A 17,468-nucleotide genomic window follows, 5' to 3' on the forward strand; every position below is an offset into this window, starting at 1 on the left:
AGTGGCTTCTTTGCTGCCCTTCTTGACACCAGGCCATCTTCCAAAAGTCTTGTCCTCACTGTGCGTGCAGATGCGCTCACACCTGCCTGCTGCCATTCCTGAGCAAGCTCTGCACTGGTGGCACTCCGATCCCGCAGCTGAATCCTCTTTAGGAGACGATCCTGGCGCTTGCTGGACTTTCTTGGACACCCTGAAGCCTTCTTTACAAGAATTGAACCTCTTTCCTTGAAGTTCTTGATGATCCTATAAATTGTTGATTTAGGTGGAATCTTAGTAGCCACAATATCCTTGCCTGTGAAGCCATTTTTATGCAATGCAATGATGGCTGCACGCGTTTCTTTGCAGGTCACCATGGTTAACAATGGAAGAATAATGATTTCAAGCATCACCCTCCTTTTAACATGTCAAGTCTGCCATTCTAACCCAATCAGCCTGACATAATGATCTCCAGCCTTGTGCTCGTCAACATTCTCACCTGAGTTAACAAGACGACTACTGAAATGATCTCAGCAGGTCCTTTATTGACAGCAATGAAATGCAGTGGAAAGGTTTTTTTGGGGATTAAGTTAATTTTTATGGCAAAGAAGGACTATGCAATTCATCTGATCACTCTTCATAACATTCTGGAGTAGCCTATATGCAAATTGCTATTATAAAAACTTAAGCAGCAACTTTTCCAATTTCCAATATTTATGTAATTCTCAAAACTTTTGGCCACGACTGTAGTCTTTACTGAAACTAGCCCTGATATTAACTGTATTAAAAATAATAATAGATAAACAATACATATGTATTAGCAGGTGCCACGCCAAATAGCCTAACGTTACTTATGGCAGTTGTAATGACATTTTCAAAACACATTCAGTGAATTGAACGCTCTTACCCCTGCTTCAATAACTTTTTTCGATCGTTGCTCTACTTCTGGTACCATATTCCGTCCAAACACAAGTTCCAGAACAGCCTGCAATCCATGTGACCCGCGACTTTACACTCACGTGACGCATTTAAAGCGGTTTGTTTGAGTTTGATGCGGATCCTCGGATCTTGCTGACTCGATCATGGGGGATCAGTTTATACGAGAAGTCCTCAGTCTGTGTTTGCAAAGGCTTGCTATTGAAGAAGCGTCTAACTCTGAGCTCGGTAAGATATTGTGGGACCTGTTATTTATTTTTAAATTTGCATCTCTGACCCCGAGCTCCAAAAACAAAAACTCTTGTTATTTGTTATTTTCTTCACACATATATATATATATTATATTATTAATTTTTTTTTTTCTAAACATAATGGGTCTCCACCATGTTGTGTGTTGTGTCGTTGCAGTGTAAGATGTATTGTAGGCTATATGTGGAGTTTTGCCATATTGTTCTCTATTTGCTGTAGCATGGTTTTTATGTTGCACTGAGCAAGAAGTTTAAATGGCAACATATCCAGATTTCTTTTACGTTTTTATATTCATTTACATTCATTGCGCAAGCAATGCACTTTTCTGAATATCAGCACATGTGCTATTAATTTTATACAGCAGTGAACCGCAACAGTGTTTCGTTCGTTGAATGAATCCGATTATGAACGAGTCGAGTGAGCCAGTGATTCAACAGTCTATTCAGATGGACTTGTTTGGTTTGGTTTCTAATTGAATCAGCCGTTTTGAACGAATCGTTTGATATGAATGATTCAATAAATAATTTATTAAAACGTGGAGTTGCTGCCACCTACTGGCGTTTTTGTCATCATTATTTATCCATGACATTCCTAAACCAGACAAGGTGCCATCACTACCAGCACAAAAACACATTTAGCAAAATATTAACCAAAATTCCTCCATTTCAGGCACCAGAAGAAAAAAAACGTATAAATAATAGTTAATTTAATGAGGCAAATTTTTCATTTAATAAAAACCTTTTTAAAAATTACTCCAATTTCGTAATCATTATGTACAATTAGCTACAGGACCACAAAACCCCGCCCAACTGAAAAGAAACTGACCACACCATCCCCCCTAAATATTTGTACAATTTGACCACTGATAAGGCTACTATTCTAGATAGCAATCACCCCCACTCGTTGATAAAAACACATGCTTTAATAATATGTATTGATGGGTGGATGTTCAGTCAAATGCAGGACTATTTTAAAATCATTTAAGGTCAAATAAACTCATTTGAAATTACTCTTATTTTTATATGGATGTTGAAAAGAAGGGAAGTCGAGTCAATTTCAGTGTAACGTAAGGGAAATTTAGAAATCTGTAAAGTGTTGTGTATTGTTTCAACAGATCTTTTGAAAGACACAAATACTTTTTTATTTTTTTATTTTTTGTTACATTTTTACATCTGAGAAAAAATGTGCAAGTGGTTATTTGATTACCACAATTTACCCACTTTTTATTGTTGAACTGTAACCGCTTCATATCTTTGTGCTAGAATCATAAAAAAAACTACTCTTGTGCTTTCAGAAAGCATGTTTTGTCTTGACCATCGTTCTTTGATCTGCATGTATATTTTGCCATATTGAAATCTCACCAGTTGTCTTTTATCTACAAGAGTTCATCGAGGTGGTGAGGAACTTTGAAGTTGCCAGGAAGAAATGGCTTCATGCAGAGCTGGAGCTGAAAAAACAGAAGGAGCTCCTGGTAAAATCTGATGTGGCTCGAGCTGCTCTGGAGGTCAAACTCAAACATGCTCGGAACCAGCTGGACGTGGAGATCAAGAAACGCTACAAAGCTGAAGCCGACTACCAGTGCCTGGTTAAAATTAAAATCTTATCACATGTGCAGTAATGTAAAGAAGCAAGATTTGTTTTTGTACCACTTTTTTACTATTAATAATACTAAAATGTGTTATTTTTCTTTCTTCTTGAATGAAATGGGCTGTTTAGCTACTGCACCTTGAGATTTGTATGTAAATGTTGAAGTTGAAACCAACAAGGAAAATGTTGCCAGTTTGGTCAGTGCGCCACAATGTGACTAACAGACTTGGTGGGGGGCGTCATTGAGAACAGGGCCATGTGATTGTGGGCGGTCATGACTCATGTGCTAATGTGCATAGAGAGTTCATAAAACAGAAGTTCTCTGTGATTTATTGCCCATTATTGTGAGAGTTTATTAAGGATACTTATTGTATCTTTTTCGCTCATTCATTCATTTGACAGGAGCGGCAGATGCAGTTGATATGTGACGTACTGGTGCATGACAGCAAGTCAAATGCTTGTCTCAACGATGAGCAGAGGTCAATGCTGACCAGCTTCAGTCACAAAGGAGCCAGTGTCCCACAGCACAGAGGAAAACGGTACCTCAGTGATCGGCACGGACTTTATACAGTTCTCAGTTTGGAGTTTTTCCCCAATGCTGTTTTCCATCTTATGTCTTTATATCAGGTTATCAGTGATTGATGAGTCCTCCTTTCTGTCACACTCTGACATTAGTTATGACAGAACGGATGATGATTTGGTGGAGTATCATTTTTATTCATGCTGTAGGATTATTGTCAGATCTATGTGCATAAAAGTCATTGAAAAGATTTCTGAAAATGATTTCGCTGGTATGATTTCTAGGACTTGGACAACACCGCGTTTGTAAAGCCTCTCAAGTCAAGAGCTCGTGAGAGAAGAGTAAGTGCTGCCAGTTTTCTAGATAATTACTGATTTTCTTTCATATTGTATTTATTGTTGAAATGTTAATATATTTTGAAATATTACTACAATTTAAAATAATGTTTTCTATTTTAACATATCTAAAAAATTAATTTATTCCACGGAGCTGATTTATCAACTGCCATTACTTTACTTAGTAAGCCATTACTTATTTATTTTCAATGTTTAAGACGATTGTAATGCCTCATGTTTTTTGTGTGTAAACCGTGAAGCATTTTTTAGGATTCTTTGAATAGAAAGATCAATTTAATGCTTCCTTTCTGAATAAAAGTACAAATTTTTTGCCTTTAAAAGTGGAAATATATGGAATAAATGGAAAGGCTAGGATTCCAAATCTAGTCTAAAGTAGCAAAAAGGAAAAATTCTAACATCATTCAATCATACTGTTTAAATAAGTACATTTGTGTCATTTTTAATGAGTTCTGAATGTATGTTATGAATTATTAAATAATATCATAAAATATTATATTAATAGCACACTAAATATTCCCATTCCTTTTTCAAATTTCTCAAGTTCGAGAAGACACAACATTATGTCTGTTGTTAAGTGCTAGTATATTTTGTAGTTTTGTCCTTAATGTGTCTCACTTTATCACTGCTTGTTTTTAGCGTTCATCAATGGGCCCAAGTGTTGGTCCTCCGATCCAAAAACGAGGAAGAGTAAGCGGGCGTTCAGGAGATCTACTGGGGGCTAGACCTCTGGAGAAGGTTTGTAGAAGTTTATTAAATCTACTCTTTATTTTTCTTATTTCAGTTGTTTTAACCGTTTCGGTACAAACGAACCCACCAAAAGTGAAACATTTGAAACCGAAATGATCTGAATCTTGAATATTTGATTCCACCATGCATCATTTGTAACTTTTAAGCTAATGCATCATATTAATTTTACAGTCAGTATATCACTTATCATTTAATGAAACCTCTCCCCTAGCTGAGATATCAGTCAGGACTGTAACACACAGTTAAAAAGCGTGAGGTATATCTTGTGAATACATACTCTACATATTAGTAGTGGGATTATATTCCCTCTTTAGGTTAGTCTGGTGTCGTTTCTCATCAGCTCGTTCGTTCATCAGTCCCACATCCGACTGCTTGCCCTCAAATCGCCCACACCCACTGCCACACTGCTCGGATGAGAAGCAGTGGACCATGTCCTGTCTGTCTCCCTCCATGGGACTTGTATCACTCCCACTCAGCTGGCACTGATCACTAAGAGAGAACCAAAGCAATTTGGCACCTTGAGAAACTACATTTGTCCAGGAACGTGGACACGAGCTAGATAACCAACTGTTATGCTACTCTAAGGGTCTTCCATTTCGGCAGAGAGAATGATTGGCTTCAAATGGATTTTAAGTGTGTGTTTGTCTGTGTAATGTGCTTAGGAAATCGAGACGACGATTGTGAAGGCATCGGTCACTACCCCAGAGACTAGAGGTCAGATTCACATGGTAATAGACATAACCCAGGAGACTCCAGAATATCAGTCCAGGGCTCTCAGAAATGAAAATTTTCCGTCTGTTGATGGTAAATAAGACTCAAAAGGTGCCACTTTCAATGACACTTTCTAACCTTCTCAAACTAACCAGAGTCCTTCGTGCAGAACAAACGTCTGTGTGGGCACACAGTGAAGTCACAGAGGCTGAAACAGTCGTTGAAATGGAGGTGAGCACCCCGGAGCCAGCCGTCCCTCAGGACCTCACGCCCACCGTGGATAAGACTTTGCAGCATGTTTTCCAGCAAAAAACAGTAGGAGGCTGTTCAGTAGTACTTCTCAACATATTGTGAGGCTTTCACATCTGGTTTTAACATCAGTTTCATGATTCATGAAGCAAACATTTACTTGAATTTTTTTTATATATATATATATATATATATAGTATGATATAATATTATAGACATTTTTCACATTCCCAGGATTCCCAGAAGCTAAAATTATCTTAGTTGGGTAAACTTGAAAGTGGTGGACGAAAACCATAACAATTTTTTTTTTTTTTTTGAGTGCATTTATTATATTATTTATTTGAATTAATTATAGAAAGAGAGAGAGATGAAAGTTGTGTGTGTGCATCTCATTCTCCAAAAGTGAAGCTGTGAATTGCATTACTTCAAAACATAAATTTTACCCCCTAGCTGCTGAAAAATATAATGTAGCGATTCAGTATCGAAGCAACTATAATATTTTACTTAAAGGTGATATAACACAAAGTGTGAAGTTATAAATGTATATAAAATACAATAAAAAATATGAAGACATAAAAAATAAATAGTAAAACTTTCAGTCTGTGAAAAGGATCCATGTAATATGAAGGATTATTATATTCTATTTTATTATATTGTTTAACGTTATATCATACATTATATTGTTTAACATGAATTTATCATATAAAAGTAATTATTCATAAAATAGAGTTGCATGTACTATAAATGTATAACGGTTTCAGAACCTCCCCAGCCTATTGAATGTGCACCATGCAATTATTTCAGTATATAATAGTGGAAAATGAAGTAATGAAGTGCAATATAAGGAAAGTCTGCCAAACATGTGGCTTCTGGTTTACAATTGTTAATAAGTGGTCAAAGTTTTAATTTTTAACAAGGTGTCTGACCTTAAAGGGATGGTTCACCCAAAAATGAAAATAGTCATTAATTAATCATCCTCATATTGTTCCAAACCTGTTGCATGTGTTATGGCAGACACTGACATGGAATGGAAGCATTGTTGAATAAAGTCTTATTTTATTTGTGCACAGAAAGATTTCTCGTAGCTTCATAAAATCACGGTTAATGACTGATGTCACATGGACTATTTTAATGATGTCCTTACTACGCTTCTGGGTCATGAACATGTTAGTTACATTGCTGTCTATGCAGGGTCAGAAAGCTCCTGGATTTCATCAAAAATATCTTGATTTTGTGATCTGAAGATGAACAAAGTTCTTATGGGTTTGAAGCCCCATGAGGGTGAGTAATGACAGAATTTTCCTTTTTGGGTGAACTATCCCTGTAACAGTTGGTGTAGCACATTTCAATGTGCATTTTTATGAAACGGTCATAGTGAAATACAGGCTTTAACTCTAAGAGGGGTCAGAGGAAAAAAAAATTGAAAATAAAAATGTTTATTAAAAAATAAAATCTCAACTTTAAAAAAGGAAAAAAATTATAGGTTTAGACTGGTCTGAATGTGGTCTGTGTGACTGCTGGGTCAGCGGTTTATGTTTTCTAGGTGATTCGTCCAGAGACATGCGTGCCATGTGGGAAGAGGATTCGCTTTGGGAAGTTGGCCATAAAATGCAGAGACTGTCGATTGGTGAGCCATCCTGAGTGTAAACAACTATGTATGGAGAGATGCAGTCCTAATGCTCATGGTTCAACCCAGCCCAATGAGGTATTCACCCTTCATAGTGCACAGTGTACGTACACATCCTTGTGTAGAGATCCCATGGTCAAAACTTCTGTTTGTTTCCCCCTTATAGGAGACTTTAGAGAGCTTTGCCTCCTCCACACGTCCAAGGATTCCCTCTCTGATTGTTCAGTGTGTTCATGAAATTGAGAGAAGAGGGCTTGAAGAGGTGTTTTTACTCAATAATACACCAACACAGGGATAGTTTCTCAAGCTGAAGTATAATTACACTGCTTGAAACACAGAGCTGTATAATTAAGCTTAATTTGGATTTAAGAAACAAATCGTTTCTATCATATTGCAGTACATTACAACATCTACTTACATCGTATAGAGTTGATATATGAAAGTTCTCTGTATCTCATTTGTTTTATGGCTGACTGGGGTGTGTAGAAGGGTATTTACAGAGTGCCTGGAGGTGAGCGGCTGGTAAAGGAGCTGAGGGAGAAATATATTTCTGGGAAAGGCCCGCTGATGCTCCACAAAGTGGAAGAGGTTCATGCTGTCTGTGGACTCCTCAAAGACTTCCTGAGGAAGCTCAAGGAGCCTCTCATAACATTTAAGCTTCACAGAGCATTTATGGAAGCTTCTGGTGGGTATTATGGAGAAGGATTTGGTTTTAATTTTAAATATACAATATTGTTCAAATTTTTTTTGTTCGTTTGTTTTTAAGTGCTCAACAGGGCTGCTTTTAGTTTATCAAAATACAGTAAAATCAGTAATATTGGTCAATATTATCACAATTTAAAATAATTGTTTTCTATTTGAATATATTTCAAATGTAATTTATTCCCTTTATGGCAAAGCTGAATTTTCAGCAGTTATTACTCCAGTCTTTAGTGTCACACGATACTTCAGGAATCTTTCTAATATGCTGATTCTCTGCTCAAGAAACGGTTCTTATGGTTGAAAACTGTTGTGCTGTTTTAACATTTTGTGAGAAGTTAATATGTTTTCAGAATTCTTTGATCAAGAGAAAGTTCAAAGAATGGCATTTATTTGAAATGGTGATCTTATGTAACATTCTAAATATCTTTACTGCCATGATTGATCAATTTAATGCATCCTTGTATTAATTCCCTTTAAAACAATTCCTACCCCCAAGCCTTTGAGGTAAAATATCTATGGTTAAGTATTATAACTTAATGTTTACAGTGTTTATTTAAAGGGCTTTCTGGTCATTCTAAAGCACATGATTTTCTTTCTTCCCTGGAACACAAAGAAGCTTAACAGAACATGCTGGATGCGCTTCTCCATTCAACAACCATTCAGTTGGTCTGACTAGTTGAGTCATTGGTACGTGAAACCTAGTATTCTAGTACTCAAGACCACTTAGTCTCAAGTCTGAGTTCAAGATCATATATTAACTTGGATTTTTTCCTGATTCAGACTTGATCATCTTGATCATCGAACTTTAATAACCTGATCTCGACTACATCACTGGGTGAAACCTTTTCAGTGCAGAAAAAAAACCTAGCATTTATTAGAAAGTCAGTGAGTTGATTTTTGAAAGCCGTTTGTCCTGAAAGCCTTGTTCTTACTACTTAAAACTTTTTTCTCTTCATCAAATCTATCAAGAGACCCATCTTGTCCTGACATTTAATAGTCCCAATTCAACTTTCAAAATGTTATATTCTTCGAGGAGTCTGACTAGATTATCCAAAATGGTGACAATTTTGCGGAGGGTGGATTCTATAACAAGCGTCTGGTGCTTGTGTATGCCAGAGGCAGGAGGACGTATGGTACTCTCATTCATTTAGGGCGGATGGTTGTTTCCCATTACTTGTGACACGGTTGACAGGTCCCTGATGACTCGGAAACAATCAATGTCGAACGTTATCTCCCAAACCAGCGCTTGTCTTTTTCAGCATTTTAATTTCATTCGCCACTGCTGAATGAAGGCTAAGTGGCAGAATTAGGAGCAGTCAGGGTGCTTCTGCTATTATTATGGAGTTTTTTTTTTTCTTTTCCTCATAGATTCAGGATGACTCCAGGGTAAAGTACCTCCCTTTCTAAATTATAAATTGGATTGGATGTCATGGGGAGAGCATATTGTCTAATTTCCTTGGCCAAGAATGGCTGTAGCATGCAAATGAGAGAGAGTCCTTCATAATGCAAACGCTGCTACAGGTGTTTATGTACTTGCTCTGTGAAACCTGATATCCTTAAAGTAAGAAAAGTTGATAAAGTGATTATTCACCTGATATATTGCTCTGGCAATGGAGCGTAATTGAATCTGATACTGTGGCTAGGTCTAACAAAGTAGTCTTTTTTTTTTTTTTTTTTTTTCACTCGCAGAGATGGCTGATGAAGACAAGAGTGTAGAAACATTAATAAAGACTATCAAGGAGTTGCCACAGCCAAACAAAGACACGCTGGCCTTCCTGATTCTGCATTTGCAGAGGTAAATTGCTCTGATTTAGACATTGATGCAACTCTGCTTTGCATACTTGTTTGTTTAAACATTTTGCAACCACATTTATGTTCTTTCTCAGAGTTATGCAGAGTCCGACGTGTCAGATGGATCTGAATAACTTATCCAGAGTGTTTGGGCCCACTGTCATTGGTCACGGGTTGTTAGAACCTTCTCCCATGACAATTATGAGAGACACGAACACCCAACCCAAAGTAAGTAGCAAGAAAATCTAAATGTGATTCATTCCTTGTGTATTTAGCTTTGTTTCAAGAAATAAACCTCTTCTAACTTCTTTGCAACAGGTAGTAGCTCGGTTTTTGTCCTTCCCCTCAGATTTCTGGGAAGGCCTTCTAGCTGAGAAGGGGGATCCGCTCGTACTTCCTGTGGTGGATTCCAATGTCATCAGTGTCCGCCCAAGCACTAGCAGAGGTACAATGATTTCCACCATGTGTTTAGGCCCATTCACAGCAAGAACGATAATTATAACAATAACTAAATAATTATCCACACCAGCACAAAATAACATTCATCTTACAGTTCTGTCGTCTGCCATGTTAATGCTCAAGCTCTTTAAAGCAGGATGGATTTTGATTGACAATTTGATTTATCAATTGTTCAAGGGTTGCGAAAGTGATTTTAACAATATAATTATTTTGTCCCCTTATCAGTCATGGTGTGGACTCTGCTATTCTTTAACATATACAGAATTCTTTAACTAAATTATGATTGTTAGTTGTCATCCTTGTTGTTGTGAACAGGTCTTTAAAGTTAACATATATACTGGCTGGTTAAAGTTCCATTGCTCACTTTTTTTTTTTTTTAATGCCGTTTTTATGGTCTAAAATAACTTTAAAATCTTAAATGTAGTTGTATTTTTCAGTTTGTAGTCTATATTTTGCATATAATCTATTTTTTTTTTTACTTTTTTAATTTGTGGGAACAGATAAGATATTCAAACCTCTGACCTCTCCTGAGTTGAGTAAATACTCTAAAACTACATCCGGTGGCTCAATAAAGGGTCGGATCAAGCACTTCGGTGGCACTTTCAATAACCCGTAAGCTACTATCCCTTGTTTTATTGGTCTGGAGCATGTTCGTATTGCAGGTTTTCATAACCATTGTTTTTCTTTCTAGAAGCAAACCAAAAAATGATCCAGGGAAAAAGAAATTCTTCACATCCCCCAAATGATTTATGTGTGTGTGTATAAGCGTATATTTTGTGTTGCACAGGGACACTGAACTGTTGTTTCTCCACCACACAAAATGAAACTTTTTTTAGCACTTCATATTCTACCTTGGAAAAAACTTTTCCTATGAGTGTAATTCTGTCCAGAAAGGTAAAAAAACATTGAAATATGAGACTACACTCTTTGTAATTTCTATTATAGTGTCTATTTATTATGTATGTAGGAAATGTCCTGGAAAATATTTAAAGGTGTTATGAACACAGGGTGAAATGGCAAAATGATTTGAAATAAACTAGATGAATTCATGTCCTCCTTTGTGGATTTTTCTTTTTTTAATAATAAGGACAGAATCTGCAGTAGTGCCTTCAAAAGTTAGGCAGTATTATATTTTTCTATACAAGCATTTTGTTGACAAACTGCAAAATGTGAAGTCTGTAATTGAATAATTTGTCTTGATCTTAAAGGTTAAGAAATAATAATTGATGGTCTTGTAGCTGTTTAACCATAAATACAGACACTGTGATTTTCTACAAGGGCAGCAGTAAATTACTTTATTACCTTTTGTGACTTAATCAAAATATAATTTATTGCAGACGTCTGACTCTTGCACTGCGCTTGGCTTTCACACAGGGAGCAATCACAGAAACATCAATTATTCAAAACAAATACCAACACTACTGGTATCCAATTACAAGATTTTACCATTTGTCTTACCATTTTTTGTTTTACATGACATGTTAAATGCTGGAACGAATGGTAACAGACTGCACAAATAAACATTCATTTTTTGCACCGTTTTTGTGAATATCTCTGACATTTCACTGACAAGAGGGAGCCAACAAGCTGTAAATAAAATGAATTTCAAGTAATTTCAGAAACAGTTTGACAAAGAGAAGATATTCTACAGCATAACTATTTCTGCATTTGTTTTATTCAGCTTTGACGAGATAATTGTACAATGATAAATCCATATGCACAATACAGTGGCAGACATTTTATATTCAGATGATTCATCCATTTCATCCATCCATTTTCATTTCAAATACCTGTTTTATTTGTATGAAAATGACAAGTAAAAATAACTGAAACTACAGTATGATCTGGTTTTTGAAGCTTCTGTTGAGGTCTTTATGTGGCAGGACAATGGAGTTGAGTATGATGACCTCAGATGGGATATTTACATTACAGCCTGATGAGATCGAGAGAGAAGCAGTGAGAAGTCACATTAGATGAATCACTTTTAAATGCATAATATTCATGATGTTGTTCTATAAAATTACCTAGAATTGTAATAGATGGTGTTAGTTTTCCATCTCTGAACAGTGTCTCACTGTCAATTTTGGCAAATGGGTCATTAGGATTTGGGTCACTAGGGGTCCCTTCCACTCTGGCCCATTTGCCAATGGTGCTGTCCCAGCCCACAATACTATTCAAAACGCAGCTGTGATCCTACAAAACACACAATTAGTATACTGTGTAATATTGTGTCGAGTCATTGGTTTTAAATACAAGAAAAAACAACAGGGATAGAAAGTGAGTGTTCTGTGCCACTGGTTAGGAGCATGAACTCACCTGTAAAGTAGCACCATGGAGGATGATGGACTCCCTCACACGCACTCCTGCACCAATCGTTACGCCTGTTCCTATGGACACATTGGGACCTAACTAAAAAAGAAAAGAAACAACATAGTTCCTTTCAAGGTATCTCCGAGGGGTTAGCTGTCCAAGTCGCAACATTCTGTAGCTATTGGGGTCCCTCAGGGCTCAGTTTTTGGAATACTTCTCTTGTCTGTCTACATGACATCACTAGGCTGTCATTCAAAAACATGGCTTTTCGTATCACTGCTGTGCTGATGACATTCAGTTCTACCTCTCATTCCATCCTGATGATCCAGCAATAGCTGTTTGCATCTTAGCATGTCTAACAGACATTTCTTCAGACTTCTTCCGTTTACAACAATGAGGGCAAGCTAGATTAAAGTGATTGTTACGTTTTGAATATGGAATTTTTTCTTACAAAAACACATCGATTCGCTGCAGGAGGCATTTGTTCACCCCCCGGAGCCATGTGAGACACTTTTTTTATTTTTATGGATGGGTGCTTTTTATTTATCTTCTTTTGGACTGAAGCTATGCAACACCCGCTGACTGCAATGATAGAGCTTGAAAGATCAAAGACAATTTTTTATACAACTCCAGCTGGATTCGTCTGAAAGAAGAAAGTCATATACACCTAAGATGCCTCGAGGTGAGTAAAACCCAGGTTAATTTTCATTTTTGGATAAACTAACCCTTTAACTGTTCCCGGCTGGTGGAATGATCTGCCATACTTGATCCGAGCAGCTGAGTCTTTAGCCATCTTCAAGAAACATCTAAAGCCACATTTCTTCCATCTACACTTAACCCTCTAACACTAGAGTTCTCTATTCTATTTCTAATCTATCTACTTGTTTTCTTTTGATTTATTAAAAAACAAAGCAACTTGACCCTCTAATACTAGCATTCTCTTTTCTAGATTACTTGTTTTCATTTGAATTATTATTAAAATAAAATAAATAAATAACTTGACCCTCTAACACTAGGTTTATCTATTCTATCTCTACACAAGTAAAATATTGCTATGTTAATATCTTAACCAAACATACTTGTGCTCAAATCAAATCCCGATGGCAATTATTCTGCAAATCTTCAGCTGAACATACTTTTTCATGCAGAAGTGTCGCATTGCAGAAGTTTAATACATTGCAAATGATTGATGAGGAACTCTAAATATCAATATCAAGAAACACTTACCACAGCAGTTGGATCGATGTTGGCAGTTGGATGTATATAAACATTTCCTAAAAATAAAAAAAAATGCATTAGAAGGCCTGCATAAATGGCTCTGTCAGACAAACAAAATTTACACTTCCACTGAGCATTTACCTCTGGTCTTTGGCCCTCCTTCTCTATTAGTAGCTAACCTCTCTGGATGTGTTTTGTGATACTGATTAAGATACAAACGGCTTGCATAGATCGCAGATCTGAAAAAAAGAGGCGAGCATAACATTAACTACACAATGCAGCAACATAATCAGTGCATAATTGTGATTAAACAGCATATGTCAACAACTAACCCTGCAGATTTGATTTGGCTCCAAAAGCGGTCTGTTTTGTACACATATAATTTGCCTTGGCCTGCCAGTGCCGTAAAGATCTCCTGCTCCAGACGGATCACCTCTGCCCGATGCCAGCCATTGGACTGTTCCTCTCTACAGAACACAACCACATAGTACCAAATAAAGCCTTAATTGCACCCTCTAGTGATATCAGGAGATGTTTTACAACCCGGGACGGAGTATGATATAAAATGACACTATGATGGACAAACACATAATTAGGAAAGTAAACTTAAACAAAAACAAATTAATTAAAATAAAAGGTAAATGTCAAAGATGCAGGGGGTTAAAAATGAAATGGCATTTGCAATGTATTTAACTTTCAAAACATAGTGAATTTATTAGTAAATCTCAATATTCAGTAAAATGTAGCAATCTGGTTCTGTAACAAAAAATTCCATTCATTTTCCCCATAGGGGAATTTAAAGGAACACTCCACTATTTTGGAAAAGAGGCTTATTTTCCAACTCCCCTAAAGATAAACAGTTCAGTTTTAACATTTTCAAATTCATTTAGCCGATCTGCGGATCTGGCGGTAGCACTTTTAGCTTAACTTAGCATAGATCATTGAATCTGATTAGACCGTTAGCATCTCGCTCAAAAATGACCAAAGAGTTTTGATATTTTTCCTATTTAAAACTTGACTCTTCTGTAGTTACATTGTGTACTAAGAGACCGATGGAAAATGAAGTTGCGATTTTCTAGGCTATGGCTAGGAACTATACTCTCATTGCAAAATAATAATCAAGGAACTTTGCTGCCGTACCATGGGTGCAGCAAGCGCAGTAATATTACGCAGTGCCTGAAAATAGTCCCCAGCAACTCTGCTATTGCTGCAACTACACAAACTAGCTGGAGACTATTTCTGAGTGTATAGTTCCTAGCCATATCAGCCTAGAAAATCACAACTTTTTATTTTCCATCGGTCTTAGTACACAATGTAACTACAGAAGAGTCAAGTTTTAAATAGAAAAAAAAAAACATTTTTGAGTGAGATGCTAATGGTCTAATCAGATTCAATGATCTATGCTAAGCTAAGCTAAGCTTAAAGTGCTACCGCCAGACCCAGAGATCGGTTGAATGGGTTCGAAAATGGTAAAACTCAACTGTTTAACTCTAGTGGAGTCGGAAAATGAGCCTATTTTCATAAATTTCCTTTAAGTCTCTGTTCAAGCCATCAAAACACATAATTTTCAAATATGTTTTAGATAATCGTGTTTAATGCCAATTATCATATTTTTTTGCTTCAAAGTTTATGATGTTATCACAACATGTGTGAAGTGTTGTTATCATCACAACATGCTAAGATGATTCTAGTTGACATCACAAGCAGGTGACCTCACTACAAAATCTACATCACACTTGCTCCTCCTCGTTCTACATCCAAAGCAGACCTTCAGTCCATGTACAAACTTACCCCTGGTCATAATATCTGATGATGGAACAGGAAACAGAATGATGGCAGACAGGAAGGAGTTAGAGGGAAAAAGATAAATGAACAAAACCAAGAGAAAGACATGGATTAAGTATGCATGCACTTCCACTCAAGAACCCTACAGGATTTGTCCCACTCACAACATCATGTCCTGTTGGTTCTTCTGGAAAACTGCTCCGATGTGCTGGAATATCTCTGGAGTGAACAGGTATATTCCACAGTTGATTATGTCACTCACAAACGTGCTGGGCTTCTCGACATAATGCAAGACCTGGAGAATATTATATGACACTTATGATCTTATTTGTTATTGCTTCAAGTTTTAAAAAAATAATAATAATAATCTTGATTACCTCATTAGTTTGTTCATTCTCAACAATGCAGCCGTAGTTCAGGGACTGTGTTCTGTTGGCCTGAAACAATCAGATTTGATTTTCAAGCATTTTATAAATAGCCTGTCTTGTGTCTTTCATTATATTCTATCTATCTATGATTTAACACATAAACACAAGAACTCGTAACCGTGGTGCCTAGGATGACAAAACTGTAAGCGTCTCCGTGCTCTTTCTGGAAGTCCAGCATCTCTGGCAGAGGAAACTCTGAGCACACATCAGCATTCATGACAAAAAATGCTTCTGGACTGCCAGACAGAATCTGATCTCTGAAATGGTAGATTCCTCCTCCGGTGCCCAGAGCAGCGTACTCCTGAAGGTATCTGAAGGGGATTCAGACAATCCATGTAAACAAAAGCCTTCTCCCACTTTTAAAAACAATAAATACAAATGTTACATTATAATGATATTATACTTTATATTATATACCTTATTGAGATTTTGAAATCTTGTTGGGCACATGACAAAAATCTGTTTAGTTCGTCATTGGGCTGGTAAAAGCCAATAAGCAAGATCTCCTTCATATTCGGAAGCTAAAGAAAAAAATAAGTCATAAAAATTGATAAACAAGTGCACAACTTTTCCTTATATGTAAATTCATTAAATATCTATTTATCTCTATATGAACTGAAAATATGTACCTTAGAGCAGGCCTCAATGTGATGCTGTAGCATTGGCACTCCAGCCACTGGAAACAGAGGCTTGGGCACCTCAAAAGACAACGGGCGAAACCGGGTGCCTGTATGAACAGCAGGAACACAAAATCAGACTTTCCATTATTTAAGGTAGATTGCATGTCCACTGATGATAATTTGATATTTCTAACCATCTTATTCACAAAAAAATAAAATAAAAAATAAATACTTTAATAATTATCAAAATGGTATTTAAGACATATTTAGGATAAAAACGTCCTGTCCTTAGAATATAATAATGATAATTATTATTAATAATAATGCTGAGAATATCACATACACAAAAAAATAAAACAATAGGTCATAGGTCTACTACACATGACAGAACGTACACAATGTTGATGTTGTCAATCGGCACCACTGATACGAGTCTGAGGGATATTTACTCACCCTTTTGAGGACCTCCGATAAGAATAACAGCCTTCAGCATGATTACTTCCTCTTACTCTTATATATACATATAATTGCAAAAATCAAAAGTACTGCTGAGGTTGATGTAAACAGATGGTCGAGCAGTGAATCGATTTGATGCGTACATGTCATTGCATGTTTGGCTTCAAAGAACAAAAATACAACAATAACAGCAACAAAAGCATTTGTTTATGAATCTAATTCCAAATTAAACAGCATGACAGCATCGTAAAATCTTCCGAGCTCGCGTTGAAAGTTCCGGAAGTACTTGATAATTATTATTATTATTATTTTTTTTTTTTTTCAAAATAAAAGTCATCATAATCCTCACAATCCTGTTAACTTGGGGCCAAAAAAACTGTTAGATAAACAAGACATCTGAATTATATAGTTGGATTTGTGCTATTATTATAAATTAAGTAATAAGTGAATAACGTTTAATCGTTTGGGATCGTTATACCTTTGTGATGTTTTTTTTTTTTTACATTATTGTACTTAGTTCATATGCAAGTAAACTGATTTTTTTTCTGCTCTTTGTTATTGGTTGTGTTCTGTGTGTTTTCTCACATTTCTGAGATCCTGTTCATTATTATTTCATAACGAAAATATAGAGTGGGAGAATATTATATTTCTTAGCACTTCAATATTTTTTTTTCTGAGCTGAGTGTTGCTCTGAGGATTGTATCCCATACAATGTCATACAAGATACAATCAGTTGTATTT

The 17,468-nt window shown here is 36.3% G+C and overlaps 2 protein-coding genes across 3 annotated transcripts; one reads left to right on the forward strand and one right to left on the reverse strand.

Annotated features, from left to right (window-relative positions):
- Positions 1-914: 914 nt before the first annotated feature.
- On the forward strand, positions 915-10,959 carry si:ch1073-416j23.1 (rac GTPase-activating protein 1). The gene is made up of 16 exons (XM_059499824.1): positions 915-1,140; positions 2,544-2,746; positions 3,151-3,287; positions 3,376-3,448; positions 3,553-3,609; positions 4,261-4,359; positions 5,034-5,175; positions 5,252-5,397; positions 6,875-7,036; positions 7,125-7,220; positions 7,445-7,643; positions 9,350-9,455; positions 9,547-9,679; positions 9,770-9,896; positions 10,411-10,522; positions 10,602-10,959. The coding sequence occupies exons 1-16, from the start codon at positions 1,059-1,061 to the stop codon at positions 10,654-10,656; spliced, it is 1,929 nt and encodes a 642-aa protein (XP_059355807.1). The 5' UTR covers positions 915-1,058; the 3' UTR covers positions 10,657-10,959.
- Positions 10,960-11,569: 610 nt separating this feature from the next.
- gmppaa (GDP-mannose pyrophosphorylase Aa) lies at positions 11,570-16,844 on the reverse strand. 2 transcript variants are annotated; one of them, XM_059499826.1, is made up of 13 exons: positions 16,725-16,844; positions 16,281-16,378; positions 16,069-16,172; positions 15,770-15,962; positions 15,601-15,660; positions 15,388-15,518; positions 15,230-15,244; positions 13,771-13,905; positions 13,580-13,677; positions 13,448-13,494; positions 12,227-12,319; positions 11,935-12,103; positions 11,570-11,843 (listed from the first exon to the last, which is right to left on the reverse strand). In XM_059499826.1, exons 1-13 carry the CDS (start codon positions 16,762-16,764, stop codon positions 11,743-11,745), a joined length of 1,284 nt encoding a protein of 427 aa, XP_059355809.1. In that variant the 5' UTR covers positions 16,765-16,844; the 3' UTR covers positions 11,570-11,742. The 2 variants fall into 2 exon arrangements, with proteins under 2 accessions (XP_059355809.1, XP_059355810.1); XM_059499827.1 differs by lacking the exon at positions 15,230-15,244.
- Positions 16,845-17,468: the final 624 nt, after the last annotated feature.

This window comes from Carassius carassius, chromosome 19 (assembly GCF_963082965.1).
Source record: "Carassius carassius chromosome 19, fCarCar2.1, whole genome shotgun sequence".
Classification (NCBI taxonomy): domain Eukaryota; kingdom Metazoa; phylum Chordata; class Actinopteri; order Cypriniformes; family Cyprinidae; genus Carassius; species Carassius carassius.